General features: G+C 43.2%; 1 protein-coding gene across 6 annotated transcripts in view; it reads left to right on the forward strand.

Annotated features, from left to right (window-relative positions):
- The window catches only part of LOC148020607 (uncharacterized), an 86,095-nt gene that overhangs the window by 17,967 nt on the left and 52,510 nt on the right, over positions 1 to 15,618 (forward strand). For all 6 annotated transcript variants that reach the window (XR_015694570.1, XM_087698396.1, XM_087698397.1 and 3 more), the window contains exons 4-5: positions 14,812 to 14,870; positions 15,001 to 15,138. Coding sequence is in view for 5 of the 6 variants with exons in the window: in XM_087698396.1 (XP_087554522.1) it covers positions 14,812 to 14,870; positions 15,001 to 15,138 (197 nt within the window). In the remaining variant the exon portion in view is untranslated. The remainder of the gene's footprint in view (positions 1 to 14,811; positions 14,871 to 15,000; positions 15,139 to 15,618) is intronic.

Here is a 15,618-nt window from a genome sequence, read left to right on the forward strand (position 1 = left end):
GGTGCGCGCCATCTCGATCACGCTTTGGTTCTTTTGCTCCAAAATGCCATTCTCTTGGGGAGTGTTGGTGTTAGCAAACTCTTGGTGAATGCCCCTATCTGCACAAAAACGAGTAAAATCATTAGACATAAATTCACCTCCCTTGTTTGAATGCAAGGTCTTCAGTCATCGGCCAGAACGGTTCTCCTCAAAGAGAAGCCCATCCTTGAAGTGAGAGAAAGTCTCCGACTTCAAAGTCAAGAAATAGGCCCAAGTCATCTTGCTGTAGTTATCTACGATCAACATGAAGTACAAGCTCCCCTTTAGGGACTCGGTCCTCATCGGGCCACAAAGATCTGTAGATACAAGCTCTATGGGTGAAGTAGACCGCCTCGAAGCTTTGTTGGGAATCGCATCCCAATGCAATTTCCCACGAATGCAGGAGACACATGGCTGATGGCTCACCACTATATCCGGCAAACCTCGGACAAACGATCCTCGCGATGCCTTCCGAAGGTACTACATAGTTCAAGTGGCCAAACCGAGCATGCCAAAGCTCTGAGAGGTAAGAAGAAGAGAGGTAAGAGCTAGGGAAGACTTCAACTTGTAGATGCCATCCTCCTCATACCCTACAGAGAGAACCTTTCTCGATCCACGATCAAGGACGCGAATAATATCATTGTTAAACTCCACCAAGAGACCAAGAGCACAAATCTTATGGACCGAAAGCAAATGATACCCCAAGCCTGGCACATGCAATACCTTGGAAGTGTGGGTATCACCATATCCATCTGGAATAAGCTGCATCTCATCCCGCGCAGCAATAGGCGCAGAAGAGCTATCTCCAATGAGAATCTACCCATACAAAGGTCGCAAATGGGCAACACCATTGGAAGGAGTCATGTGCCGTGAGGCACCATTGTCCACAATCCACTCTCGAGCCTGGGGAGCTGTCATTGCAGCATCAAAAGTCTTGGATGTAGAGTCCTCAATGACTACTAAGTGTAGAAAAGTAGTTGATGAGGGTGCAGCCGCCGCTCCAGAATCCTTCGTGTCCTTCTTCTTGGTGTCCTTCTTGTCTTTGTCGGGGCAATCCTTCTTCCAATGATCGGTCTTACTACAAATATGGCAAGTCGATTCCTTCTCCTTATCCTTCTTGGATTTGTTGTCCTTCTTCTTCTTCTTTTGGTCCTTCCTCTTCTTCTGAGAGGCTTGACTAACCAATGCCTCCGATTTAGAAGCATTTAGTCCCTTCAACTGTTCCTCTTGGTCCAAGACCATAGGAACCAACTCTTCACACCGAAGAGTTGACTCTCGCCCTGAAGCAATAAGAGCGGAATAAAAGATACCGAATCGTGGCGGCAACTGGGACAGTAATGTGATCGCCATGTCTTCGGAGGAAATAGGCTTCCCCGCATTTTGAACCTACATCTGAAGCTGCTGAAGCTTGTTGATGTGTTCCCGAAGTGAAGAAGACTTATTCATGGACAAGGTCCGCATCTGCACCTCCAAAGAAACCATCTTCATCAGGGTCATCCGGTTGTACATCTGGTCGAGCTCCAGCCATATCTCACGAGCCACCGATATGAGCTATCACGGCTATGGTGCAAGACAGAAACAGAAAAGATCAAATCCTGGCATTTAGTTTGTCCCAATGAGACTGGGCCTTGGTCAACTCCGCACGAGCATTGGAAGAGAGTTTGGACTCATCCCTCACAGAGGGCCTGTTAATCTCCTCCATCACTAGTTCCGCCAAATCATAAGACTCCAAAATGGCCAACATCATCACCCGCCAGATGCGGTAATTGTCACCATCAAGCTTTTGATCCGATGGAAGAGCCGGTAGGATAGGCACCTTCCTGTCCATTATCTCCTGGAACTCCAAATCAGTCTCTGTAGATATGCTAACCTGCAATACCTGCACAAACACAAAATCAGCCCCCTTTGACTGTGTAAACGCAGCCTTCTAGGGCTGGTTCCTCTGCTGCCCAAACCTTCTTCACTCGGGGGGGGGGGGGGGGGGGGGGGGGGGGGGGGGGCGATGAAAAAGTAAAATCTGCAATGGAAGGCCTCAAACGCAGCTTTCCTCCCCTTCGAACAGCAATAACCTGCAGCAAATTCACCGATTAGACTCCTTTCCCGCACGCCTATGCTCGCTTCAGCCTTGATCCGATGCACAACCCTCCCGCTCGCCCTCGAATCCCAGAAACGCAGCCTTGTGTCGCGCTGAAATCTCCTCTTTAGATAGGTTCAACCCTCAGTCGGTCCATCTTCACCGCTCTGATACCATGTCAAAGTGCAGCGATGCGGAAGTGTAGGACAAAGACTGAGAGAGAGTGAACACAGAGAGAAGAGAGAGAGAGAAAAGGAGACAGTGTAAACGCAGAAAATCTGCAGTGTAGTATGATGTATAAGAGTGTAGAAATATACACGGGAGCAGAGGAAATATCTGCGTGTGTCTCCGACTTGATGACCTCGATCTCCGTCAATCCAAGCACAGTTTGTCTCAGCCAACAGATCTCAAGATTAGAATTTGAAGTCAATAGATGACTGAGTGTGCCATAAACTGGTTTTAAATAGCCAGTCGACTGCAGTAAAATTGGCCGACTGTGCAGTCCGACTGGATAGAACTACTGTTTGATTGCACCAGTGCCACGTGGCATCTTGCCGTACTGCAGACGTGTCCTCGGCGTTGACATGGAGCCTGCTGTACTCTGCCGTCCAACGACTGTCCAGGAAATGACTGTCTAACATGTCCTTTATCAAGATGACTGACCTATCGCATTCAAGAGCCGTAAGCTCGCTAATGCCCAAATACATTTCTCCACTCAAGAGAAGGAATTATTGGCAGTCACCCATGTGCTTAAAGTATAGCATCATTATTTATACATCATCCAATTTATTATTTGGACGGAAATCATATACCTTAGTGATTAGCCTGATCCCCATGGCCGCAAGGCGAGATAGATAGAGTTTATGCAAGAGTTTGACTTCAAAATTCATTATAGAAAGGGTGCAACTAATATGTTTGTCGATGCTCTTAGTCGAATTCTTGAAGTCAATACCTAATCCTTCTCCAAAATTTTGATTGATTTCTTTCTGTCTTTCGAAAGGCATTGCTAAAATGATCTTTACTTTGATAAGATCTAGCATGTTTATGCTTATGTATGGTTATGAGTGGAAACCACTGATTGCCTCAAAGCTTAAGGAGGTGAAAATGCAGACTATAGTCAACTTTTTGCATGATATGCAAGAGATGTTGACAATTGCTAGGAAAAGTATTAAAACAACCCAAGATCATGCCACATTTCATGCGAACTGACATTGTACTCCTAGAGAGCTCAAGGAGGTCATGTGGATTTACCTTTTAAGTCCCAAACGACTCCAATTCAATGACTACCGACAAGTGCTATAAATTATCTTCGAGGTATTGTGGTCCTTTTCAAATTACTAAGAAGATAAGTAGTGTGACCTATGAGTTGATTCACCTTTGGAAATCCGAGTTCACCGTGTGTTCCACATGAGTCATTTGAAAGAACAACCAAAGACAAGGTGAATTGGTTGTCTCGATAGAGGCAGTCCTGTGGCTTGAGGATACTGCTTATTTTTTCCTACTCGAAAGTCGTGTGTGCATGTTGGATCCTAGGGGAACATTTTAGATACGATCGACATTGACATCATCGTCCTTCCGAAGCACCTTGGTGATGGCTTGATCACCCACTACTTGCATATCTAGTTCCTAATGTCTCCATTAACATTAATGGCTAATAAAATGATCTAGGCCAAAATCTATAACCAAATACCACCTAGTACTTGTCAATGAGAGATGCGACTAGGCGCCAAAATTGAAGCAGAAAATGAAGCATTTGAGGTAAAAATAAAGAGGCCCCGGAATTTTCTAAGCAAAAGTGAGTGGCCCAGAACACATTGGAAGCGTCCTTTCATCAATTGGAGTTTGTTAGATTGTCCATTTAAAGAGGCGCAACTTTAGCATTACACAATAGCTACTTGATCTAGAAGCCAAAAATAGCATCCAAGAGGCTGACTCAATAGAAAACAATGCCAACAACGTAGTTCTACTTTCAAATTTCAAATCCGAGTTTGTTTGCACCTCCGATTTTAGCCATTGACAGTGTGAACACAAAAGGGCTGAACTAGATATTTGATTAATTGGGCTTAAGAGAGTGAAAACGGGGGAGGGGGGCATATCTTTTTGCATATCCCTTCATGGCCTAAAAAATCAGTTTTCTGTCTGTCCGAACCATAAGGAATGCTCCTGGCCATGAGATCTTGCAATTCTTCACTTCAAAACACCACAAAAATTGCTGAGAATGATGCATTCTATCAAAAGTTCAGTTTTTAATCTCTCTCTGTTTTATGATTAGAAATTGCAAAATTATCAGTAATTATGACAATAGTAATTGAGAAAAATAGTGAAAAATTAGAAAAAATGAGGAAAAAATCAATTTTTGAGCTTTAAAATAAAAGAATAAAGAAAACATTGATGAATGTATAGTGAGCAGTAGGGCTTGGGGGGTAGCCTCAACCTATGCTTGCTTTTGTGTTAAAGTGGTCGGGTAAGTATAGATTCTATGTAAAATAATAGATAAAATATAAAAATCGATAGATACAAGGCATAGACACGAAATGAATGCTGAAATCTTACGTCTTTGCAATGAAGAACTAAATGTTTGTACATCGCAGTAAGGCATTTAGGGTTTTAGCAAACATTTAAAGGAGTGGAAGCACGGGTTAGCTTGGTTCCATCTCTTTAACGCCGCACTACGTTAGAATAAATCATGAAAAGAATAGTTTTGCATGTCACGTGGTTGTTTTATTAGTTAGAATGGTTTGAGCACCATGTGGCACGACACATTGCATATGTATATAAGCATAATATCGAAATAAATCTCCTGGATGCATAGCAATTGTCTGCAAACCTATTGACCCACGTAGAGTGGAAGAGGATCCCTAGTCGTAGGTTAGGGCATTTATTCTAAGGGAACAATTAGGTGAGGATATGAAAAATCTTCTGGAACAATAAATATCAAGAGAGGAGTATGTTACGATGTTTTATATTTTTCAAACGTCGCATTTGGGGGCCAATCCTTGGGGTGTAGGAGAGCAATAGGAACCACAACACTCGACTCGGGGATGCCCTTTATGTATGTGATTTAAGGTGAGATAGTCACCTATGTGTAGCAAACTCTGTTGCTTGGAGTTAGGAAGGGTAATTAGTTGGACTACAATCCGAAATTTCATCTACAAACACAACAATTAGAAGAGTTAGTTAGAGTACCCAAACACTCCTTGCTACAAGACTGTGTGGGGCCGTTTAGTGTGTTTAGGAGCCTAGCTAGAGCTGTTAGATTAGTGTTGGGCTCATTTTAGGTCCCGATAGGTGGTGTGTTTGCCGAGAGTTGCTAATAAGTGGCAGTTTCCAAAGCTTGGCTATAAGGGGCCTAGTTTTTTTTAGTTTCGACCTGGGAGCCGCCTTGAAGTGGTGGATTTTAAATTGGGGATCATTAAAGCCTTTTGTCATTAGCATGACGGTTAGTCTAAAAAGTTCGCGCAATCCAGAAGACAATCCGTCAATCTTGAATGGTTAAGTGGGATCTTTGGCTATGGTCATGTTGCTGGTCATGTGGCTAACTATTTCATCCTTTGCCCCGTAGGTGATACCATGCATGAGTTTGGGCCACTATGGGAAAGTAACCATGGAGTTTCCTACCAGATTAATAGCCCATGGGAGATAGAGAAAAGAGAAAGGCAGCACGGTCATTTATGACTACTAATGATGATAATTTTGTAGAAGAAAAGACTAAAACGACAATGGTCAATATGCCATAGCAAGACATGATTATGACCCAAGGAGATGTTCGATGCTAGTGCTTGACACAGTTAGTTAGCGCAGTAAAATTACTAAGATCCATAAAGCATTTGATGATGTCTGTGCGGAAAACCGTTGTTAGCAAGGAAGGTTCTATTGGGACCTATCCTTGGTTTAAGTAAAGCGATGACATATGAGAATATACTTGCTAAAGCACCACTAGTAAGTGATGGGGTAGATCCCCTGTTTCATGGTATTGGATTCCCTAAATTGCTTTGTTAGTTGGAAAGGGAAGTCCATGGAACAAGTAACTTTACTACACCATTAGAGGTGGAAATAAAAGAGAGCAGAATCTCTAAGACATTGGAACTAGGTTAAGACGAGTATGAAGATCTAGATGATTCAATGTTGATCCTTAAGAAGAGGATTAAATGCCCTCCTCCTTATAGGGATCTCCTAGTGTTTTATGGGCTGCTAGATGAGGATCCGATGTTGCATTTGAAAAAATACAGCTTAACTTGCCTTGCAAGTAGATTTGATGATATATATCAGATGCTTGTGTTTTTAAGTATCCTGAAGGGAGAGGCGAGGAAATGGTACCGAAGTCTCCCAAGAGGGTCAATTAGAACCTTTGTGTGACAAATTTCTAGATGAGTATAAGAAGAAGGTTCCCATGACTCAGGTCTTGGAACAACTTGCACAGATTCGGTCAGAGTCGTATATCTCCATTAAAGAGTACACAATAGCCTTTGATGACATTTTGAAGCTTTGACCAATGAAAGTTAGTCAATTGCTAGAAGATGTGCTTTGTGACCTCTTTGTCAATGGCTTGGAAATAAACATGTAGTTTTAAATGAGGATGAGAAACCCTAAGCCATTGAAGGAGGTAAAGATTCAAGCATATGATTATGAGAGCGATATTCAAAGGTGTTGGGAGAACTATTGGAGTTTTTCCTGCACCCTTGAAGTTCATAAGGATTGGCAGCATTTGTTGAATGATAACAATGCTGGAGATGCAAATGAGAGGCATACTAGGGAGAATCTTAGCATTAACTGTGAAGATCCCAACTCTCTCTCTCTCTGGCTGTGGGAACATGCAATACAGGCAAGGAGATCTAGAATTGGCTCCCTTTGATACATTAATGGCTGAAAAGAATATGCCAAATCATTTTTGGTTTGAAGCTGTCCATACTGCTGTCTATATTGTGAACATGACCCCCAAGTATCCAACAAAGACACACTTTTCAGCCTTTGGATCCAGTTTCTTGCGCAACTCATTTGGCACATGAACATATGCAATACTAGGAGATATTTGATGTGAGTATCGTGCACATTAGTGAGTTGCCTCTTGACGAGGTTACCGCAGAGGCCTACTCGTCACAGCCGAGCACATCAGCACCTGTTTTGGATTATGGATAGTGGAGCTACACATCACATGACTCCTATAGAGAACATCTTTCTAACCCGAGCCCCTGTAGTCGAGGGGGTCCATGTAGGAAACAACTCCTCGGTCAAAATCTAGGCTCAAGGTTGCGCCAGTTTTGCCATTGACAAGGGCCTGGATTCGGCTTCATTGGACAATGTATACCATGTCCCTTAACTTGGGGTGAACTTGTTATTTGTTCAGCAGCTTTGCTGGTTGGGGCGAGTAGTTTTCTTTACAACGACCACAGTCGAGGTCCTTGGCTCTCAGACTGGTTTAGTGATTACTTGCAGTGAGGCACAGTCTGATGGCCTATAACACATGACTCACTTTCTTATTGATCCGATAGCAGAGGGCTTTGTGTGCCATAGCTTCCAAGCATTAGCCACATCTCGGGAGCCTATGAATAATGAGTGTCTTTGGCATTTTCTGCGTAGGGTATCTTCGCTCTGACTCTCTTGATGAGTTGTCTTGCCGTGAGATGGTTGAGGGCCTTCCTCGCTTAAAGCTAGCTCGAGATGTCTGTGGAGCATATCAGCTCGGGAATCGGCACCATACCCCATTTCCTCAACAGTCTACATAGAGTTGAGGCACCTCTTAGATTGATTCACTTGATCTTTGTGGACCCACATCCACTGCTGCCTTGAACGGTGCGTCATACTTCTTTTTGATACTGATGATCATTCGAGATACATGTGGGTGTTCTTCCTCAAGCATAAGTCCAATGCTTTCGTATATTTTTTTTCTTGGATGCTGGTTGTTCATAACCAAATGGGTTGTTGTGTTGGTTGTGTGAGGAGTGATAGTGGTGGTGAGTTTATCTTCCACCAGTTTTCCGAGTTTCTACAGGAGTATGGTATCTCTTGCCAGCTCATCTCTACCAACTTTTCCTCTTAGAATGGAGTTCTAGAGTGTCGGAACCAGACAATCATGGAAACGGCACGCTCTATATTGTTCGTAGTAGAGCTTCTCGAGCACCTTTGGATTGAGGCTGCTAACACTGCGGTGTATATCCTTAACCGGTGCCCGACTGCGGCTCTTTCTCAGAAGACCTCGCACGAGGCATTCTTTGACTCTCGGCTTGTTATATCCCACTTCAAAGTTTTCTGGTGTCATGCATACATACACACGCCTGATGATAAAATAGGAAAGCTCACTCCCCGAGCTAATCTTCTTACTGTTGTAGGGAAATTTCTTTGGTTAATTCATACTAGGCTAGACTTAGCTTACTCAGTCAACATTCTCAGTTAGTATTTCACAGTATCTAGGATGTCACATTGGATCGCATGTCTTCATGTGTTGTGTTATTTACGGTGTACTTCTTCTTATGGTGTCATTTATGGTTCTGGTTTATGTTTGTAAGGGTATATTGATTTTGATTGGGCAGGAAATTTTGACACCCAATGTTCCCATGGCGGTTACCTCTTCACCTTGGGTACGGCTCCCATTTCTTGGTCCACCCATAAGCAAGAGATGGTGGTGGCTTCCTAGACCGAGGTTGAGTATAGAGTTCTCTTCGATGGCACCATCGAAGCCATCTACTTGAGGAGCTTATTGGCGGCGCTTCACTTCCCTTGTGACTCTCCCACCATTGTCTATTGCGACAACCAAAGTGCCATTGCCCTTGCAGGCAATCCAATCATCACACAATGGAGGCGGCATGTGGGAGTCCACTTCCACTTTTCTAGAGAGCAAGTTGAGCTAGGCACTATTCGCCTAGAGTTTGTGTCTTCATTAAGCGGTCAATCGGCCGGTTCTTCAATATCTTCTACCTAGGATCGGCTTGGGTACACTGTCTCCTACTTCAGATTGACGGGGAGAGTGTGCTTCCCTCTTGCTTTCCCTTCCAATTTGAGAGGGGGCGGCTACTTCTCTCGATAGTGACAGTGATTCTGCTTATAATTTTTTCATTCATTTATTCTTTTGTATTGTGCTTATAGACATTTGAAACTTCATCCGCACTGTTAGGATGGCATGATTGTAAAAGGGCACTTAGGCAAGTGAACAATTTCCCTGCAAGAGCACTGTCCAAGTGGCATCGTTGCATTGCATTTTGTGGAGCACGACATCTTGCATCTTCCTTTGTATTACCCCATGCGTTGGCATTCTGTTCATGTAAACATGTATTTGTATACATTTATCCCTTTTCGGTCTTTTGGAGTGGTCGACTCTAGATCCATCATATTCGTGACATTGCCCATGGCAGTCCCCAAGGTAGTTCTCCCTAGCTTGCTTGCTTGCTTCACATTTTTGCTATATTTGTGTCACCCATACCTTAGTCGTTTTGCTTTTCCACCGACACCCAGTAATGGTAGGGATAGTATGCTTGTTTTGTGAAGGTCTTGGGTCGAGACTTGGGCTTTCCACTCCTCAATATATGGTCTTATTAGACTTGGTATTTGAGTTGTCTTCACTAAGCAAACCATGCTTATTGAGGATTCTTTTTAGGAGCTATTCTAGGAATAGGTTGGTAGGAGAGCAGGCTCTACAAGCTCCCCTTCTCTTATGTAGGGTCCTCCTATGCAGTTGTCTATTACTGCAGCTATTCCCACTTGTGTACCATCTACTCCATAGGTTCCTTTCCATTCCCCACCCTCTCCTTGGGAGCCACCAAAAACCCCATCCCTTTTAGAGGGGGATGATCTTGATGATGCGGCGGTGGATTCTCTAGCCCCTAGTGTCTCAGAGGGGGATCGCTAGGATCGTGAGGAGCTTCTTCATCGGCAGTCTACATCCAACGGTATTGGCACTCTTTTTGCCACCCTCGGATCCGTGTCTTCTTTAGCCTTTAGCCACATCCATGATTTGAGAGGGGGTGTTAGTAATTATGTTTGTCATGCACTGTCATCTCCTACATGTGAGCCTCAATTTGAGTAGGCAGGGATGTTAGGAGTTCTGACATGTTTGTCATTTGTTTTGATGTCAAGCATTTTAGAGCGTGTACTGCCCAGCTAGTCAGTTTCCAGCGCCTGGAGTTTGTGACTGCTCCAGGACTGCCACACTAGCATTTTTGCAGTTTCTTATTGTAGTGGGATTGCGTATTTTGATTGGCCAGTTTTGGAGGTTTTCAGCTATTTATAGTTGGCACATTTGGCTGGGCAGATCATTCTTCTTTCTGGTAGGTAAGTGCACATTCAGATTGCTGCGTGCTTCTCCCTCTCCGGTGAGGACTGCTGCTTGCACAGTCTCCATCACTGTCTCCGTTATTGTCACCATCTCTGTCACCATCACAGTGCTGTCATCATTATTCAGCTTGATCCCGTGCCCTCACTGACGGCTTGGACTGCATACAAGGACTGATTAGTCCTCGTTGTATTCAGCTTTTCTTCATTGTTTAGTGCAGATTTTTCTTCTTTTCTTGTTGTCTCTTCTCTTCTCCTTTCTCTTTGTGTTCGTGACTCTCTTCCATTGCGCTCTCTCACAAGATCAATGTAAAGAGGGTGGTGTAGTATGTACAATTCATGATGAGTGATACGTGCAAACCCTCTCTAAAGATAACATTAAAGGAAAGGTACAACCCGGGAAAAAGAAAAAGAAAAGTGGTGAACAAGAGTCGACGGCTGCAAAAACACTTCAGCCCAAAGCAGGTCTGATGAGAATGTGGGAAAATGCAACTTTAGACAGTTCACAACAGGCAAAGGATGAACCAGGCAAGAGTACAAACCAGGGCGCAGCTGAGAGGGGTTGTTTTGGTTAGGTAGTTGATATTTTGTATGCATTACTGAGGCAGAAGAAACAGTTGTGAGGCAGAAGAAGCAGTTGTGCAGCACAGCAGAAAGTGACATAGCCTTGCCAAGAATAGGCAGACTGAAAACACAGCATTAAGGCAGGAAAATACAGGTTTTGTCAGGTCTGACAATAGGTCAATAGGTCATGCAGCAAGAGGTGAAGTCACCCAGCCCTGCGATCAGTCCACAGCAGTCAAATGTAGGTAGGAAAGGGGAAAACACAGGCCTGCAGAGTACAGAACTTGGAGAACACTAAGACAGATGTCTGATACCATGTCAAAATAGGGGGCAGCAATGGAAGCGAGTGACACTGCTGTAATAGACTGCACAAACACAAATAACAAGAAGAACACTGCAAAGAACACAAGAACTCAAGAAGAATATGCTTGCGAAATGAAATCCACATACCAAGGCAGAAGAACAGGCACTGAGTCACCAGCAGTGGACACAGTCTCCCTCTCTCTACCAGGACGAGTATGTGCAAGTGTAAGACTGAGGAGGCGGGAGCCTGCCTAAATAGGCAAACAGTATGCTAAAGCGGATGACCAGATTGAAAAGTGGACACCTTAATACCAGTCGGCCAGCTACAAAAGTGTCTGGCATAAAATACTAAAATGCCATGAATACACAAACTTGCCCAGGAGACGTACACTCTGCTAACACCATTGGGTCACCAGTTTATAGGGTTACCTAGATTTCGGTTGGGCCAGTGACAGCAACACTAGAGTGATCACATGGTGGTTTTTGCCTCTCCCTTGGCTTAGGACTTATTTGTTGATTTAGTTGGAAGCAGCCTACTATTGTAGGATCTTCAGCACAGGCAAGAGTACCAGGCATGCTATGATGTCACCTTGAGCTAATGTATCTTCGACACCTTCTAGAAGATTTAGTGCACTCCTAGGCTCACCCTACCACAGTCTTCTTGGATAGCTAGAGTGCCATTGCCCTTGGTTGAAACTTGTTCTTTGAGTTGAGGATCAAGCACATAAGAGTTTGTTACCATCTTTTTCGTGAGCAGATTGAGCAAGGAGCTCTTTGATTTGAGTTTGTTCCTTTGTAGGAGAATGTTATTCATTGATGCTTTACTCATTAGCAGCCTTGGGTATATTTTGTATCGAGTTTGCATTGGTGAGAGGGGAGCCATATTTTCCCCTCCATTACACTGTATATATTTTGTATGCATTACTCATCTCTTTTGGGTTTGATATGTTGCTGAGAGGGGTTGTTTTGGTGTGTCCCCTTCCATATAAGACACCCATTGCATGGGCACTGCCCAGACAGTCTTTGGGACATTTCCATTTGCCACTTTTGCCACATCATCAGGGCAGCTATATTCTTGCACCTACATGATTTGTAACCAGCCTTCCTCCTCAAATAGGGTGGTAAATCCCTGATTACAACTTAATTACAGCAGCAAACAATTAATGCAAATCTGAAAATACAAATTTACCTACTGATTTTGGACAATGCACACCCGATTGGCCCCAAAATTGGCGCCCCTTTCGGTATTTCTTTTGCTTTATTGAAGAAAAAGTTGATTTACAATGGGATTCTCCCAATCCCTTTCGGTATTTGAACTCCCCTTGCTGTCCAAAGTGACCAACAAGTCTTCAATCTATTTTTCCCCTTGATTCGGGCACTCAATTGGCCTTCACCTACTTCATAGATGATGGAAATGCCCCGAATTCAATGGCTGGCTAGTCCTCCACCTGAATTCAGCTGAAATTCACCTTCAGCCTTGTTGAATCCAAGTCTTGGAGCTTCCAATTTTTGGCACGCTTCCCAAGGCTACTGCTAAACCCTAATTTCTGTTGTAAATTAGGGTTTACAACAGAGAAATTTGCAATTTCTCAGCCTCTAAGGTCCAAATGCTGAGATCTTCGGAGCAAGGTTGTGAAATGGTTGGGAGATGAGAGGGAAGGTTGTAGAGAGAGAAAATTCAGAGTTTTGTCGTGAAGAATAACTGAAAATCAGTCAAGTGCAGCTGCTGCCCTACTACAACAGCATGTAGATGCAAAGAACTGAAGAAAATCAGTCATTTACTATTGGTGCCTTGCCTCAACAGCGTGTAGATACTGTCTCTTGCTGTTGATTGGTCTTTTATTTTTCCCTGGTTGCCTTAGAAGGTCCTCCAATGGCTGCTAATCAGACCAGCAACCTCCCCTCTCTCTCTCTTGCAGGCTGAATTTATAGAAATGCCTCTCTCCAGCCTCTAAAGACGTTTTTCAGTCTTGCATGGGCATTTTTCACAAGTGTTCCCAAATGGTTTTTCTAGTATTTTTCATAATTAAATATTAATTTTCAGCCTTAAAATACGAAAAATTAATCTAATAATTATTTTGGTGCCCTGAAAAATAATCTAACTGGCCAATAATTAAATTGGCTAGGCAACTTCCATTTCTGAGTGTCTCTGTGCCATCTTTGACTATCATATTGGCAGTAGGTATCATTAAATGCCATTTTTCTAGTGTCACCAACTAACACTTATGGCCAAATGGATGACCTAGGCCAACAACTGGCACCAAATACCACCAAGTACCTGTGCGGTGTAACTTATAGCAACCTTTGCCTTTGACATCCCGTGATTTCTTTGGGTCCCGGGCTCGTAAATTTACTTTAACCCCAGTTGCATCTCACCTGTGCATCATTTACTTAATCATGTGATTAAAAATTAATTCACATGTTAAGTGAGGTTTCAAAAATACATGTCCTCATGATAGGATCAATTCAGTTTGTTTCTGGGCTGTTGCGTGTTTGGCCTCTATCCTTTCTTGTACATTCATTCCATCAAAGTCATTCCGCATGCATCTTTCAGCTCTGGCTGCTCTAGTCTTTTACTAAGGGTTGCAACTGCACATGGCTAAAGCAAGAACCTAGTTTCTGCATTTGCACAACAATCAAGAAAATTGTTGCAAGGAGGCAAAAGGGCAGGAGGCACACTACACAATATAGTGGTTTTGAGGGTGAGACAGATGAGCATGACATGTATGTTTTTTTTGGGGGGAGCACAGGTAGGAACATATAGATCAGCACGTGACAAGGGTAGAGGTGGGGACATTGGTGGCATCAATTGATGCCAGACAGCCGGGTGCCAGCCAAGCAAGGTTTTCTATGGGGAGAGTCCTGGCTGTGCCAAGGCCCAAGGGGCAGCAGACAGGCAATGCATGGTAGAGACATGGTGGCTGGACAACAATAAGGGAAGAAAGGGCCAGATGGGGGCAAGGAAGGCAATATGGTGAGTAGACAATAATGATAGCCACTGGAGAGGAGCTCAGTGACCATTGTGACCACTTTATAATCCAACAGTATGAGCGAGAGAGAGTCAGATACTGCACGTTACCTCTTATAGGAAGGAATGCAAGTGGATCTTGACAATCTCAGAGAAAAATACTTTCTACCATACACATAGACTGTCACTGGATTCTGAGCAATTTACCAGTGAAGTATTTCCTTCTAACAGTTAGTAAGGCCATTGTTTCTGACTGTTATACTTTAATTTTCTTATGCCAATGCTTGCTTGTCATCTCACAATTAACCCTCTAGATGGGCTAAATAGACTCACTAGTGTGGTGCAAGACTGAGCTTATGCTGTTTATAAGGCTCCTGTTAGGACTCTGATTGATTTGAAAATATTATGCACATGTATTAAAGGATCCATTGGCATCACTTGGCTAGAACTAGCAATACAGAGGAATAAGGTAAGCCTTAGTTTCTGACAGGAAAGGAGTAGCTTTGAAATCATGGTAATTTGTTTATTTCTTTCGAGATTGGGGCTTGTCCTCCTACTACTTGTCAGGAAAGTCATATGAAAAATTAACTGGTACAATGTGCTCACTGCTTCCATTCTTTAGGTCGGAATTTTGGAGATGAGGGGTTTGTTTTCCTGGCTGAAAGTCTGGCATTCAACAAGGTACGATGAAGAATAAAAAGAGGCGAAACAAGATCTTCTGACAGTTGTATCATCACTTGATTGGAGAGTATCTCAAGTTCCAAAGCATGGCAAGATAATGTGGACACTGATGCCATGTTCTTTGATTTAGAGTGCAGAAGCTGTAGATTTCTCAGCAAATGGGATAACAGCAGTGGGTCTGAAAGCACTTATAGATGTCTTACCAACAAACAACTATTTGAAGACACTTAACTTCTCTGGTAACGACTTTGGTGATGATGGTGCGAAGGTAATAGCTTGTGATTTTTCTTTTTGTTGCTTACTGATTCTTATGGTGTAGCTTTTTGACGTGTGGCACTTGGTGTTTCATTGTTAGCTCTTTCTCCTTTTAGTGTATTCCATTATTTTTCTCCAATGAATGAGTCTTTCATGGGGAAATAGGGTTTATACTGTTCCCGTTCCTCCTCTACATTAAATGTCTACTTCTACTGTATGGCATATTTGACCTTCTTACATGTCTCAAAGGGAGCCTAATCTATGGAAAGCTCAACCTTCTTTTATGCCTCAAAGGTAGGGGAAAATAACAGGCAAGCCAATGAAATCCAGATGCTTAACCTTCTTCCATGTCTCTAAGTTAGAGACAAGCAACAGGCAAGCCAACAAAACTGAGATGCTAATCTTCAGAGCACCAAATGGTCGGGACTAAAGAAAAATCGAACCCATCAGGTGCAAGATGGAGTGTTGCTTAAAGAGCCAAATGTATACTGTC

This window comes from Lygodium microphyllum, chromosome 18 (assembly GCF_053477565.2).
Source record: "Lygodium microphyllum isolate KBCC chromosome 18, Lygodium_microphyllum_v1.1.10, whole genome shotgun sequence".
NCBI lineage: Eukaryota > Viridiplantae > Streptophyta > Polypodiopsida > Schizaeales > Lygodiaceae > Lygodium > Lygodium microphyllum.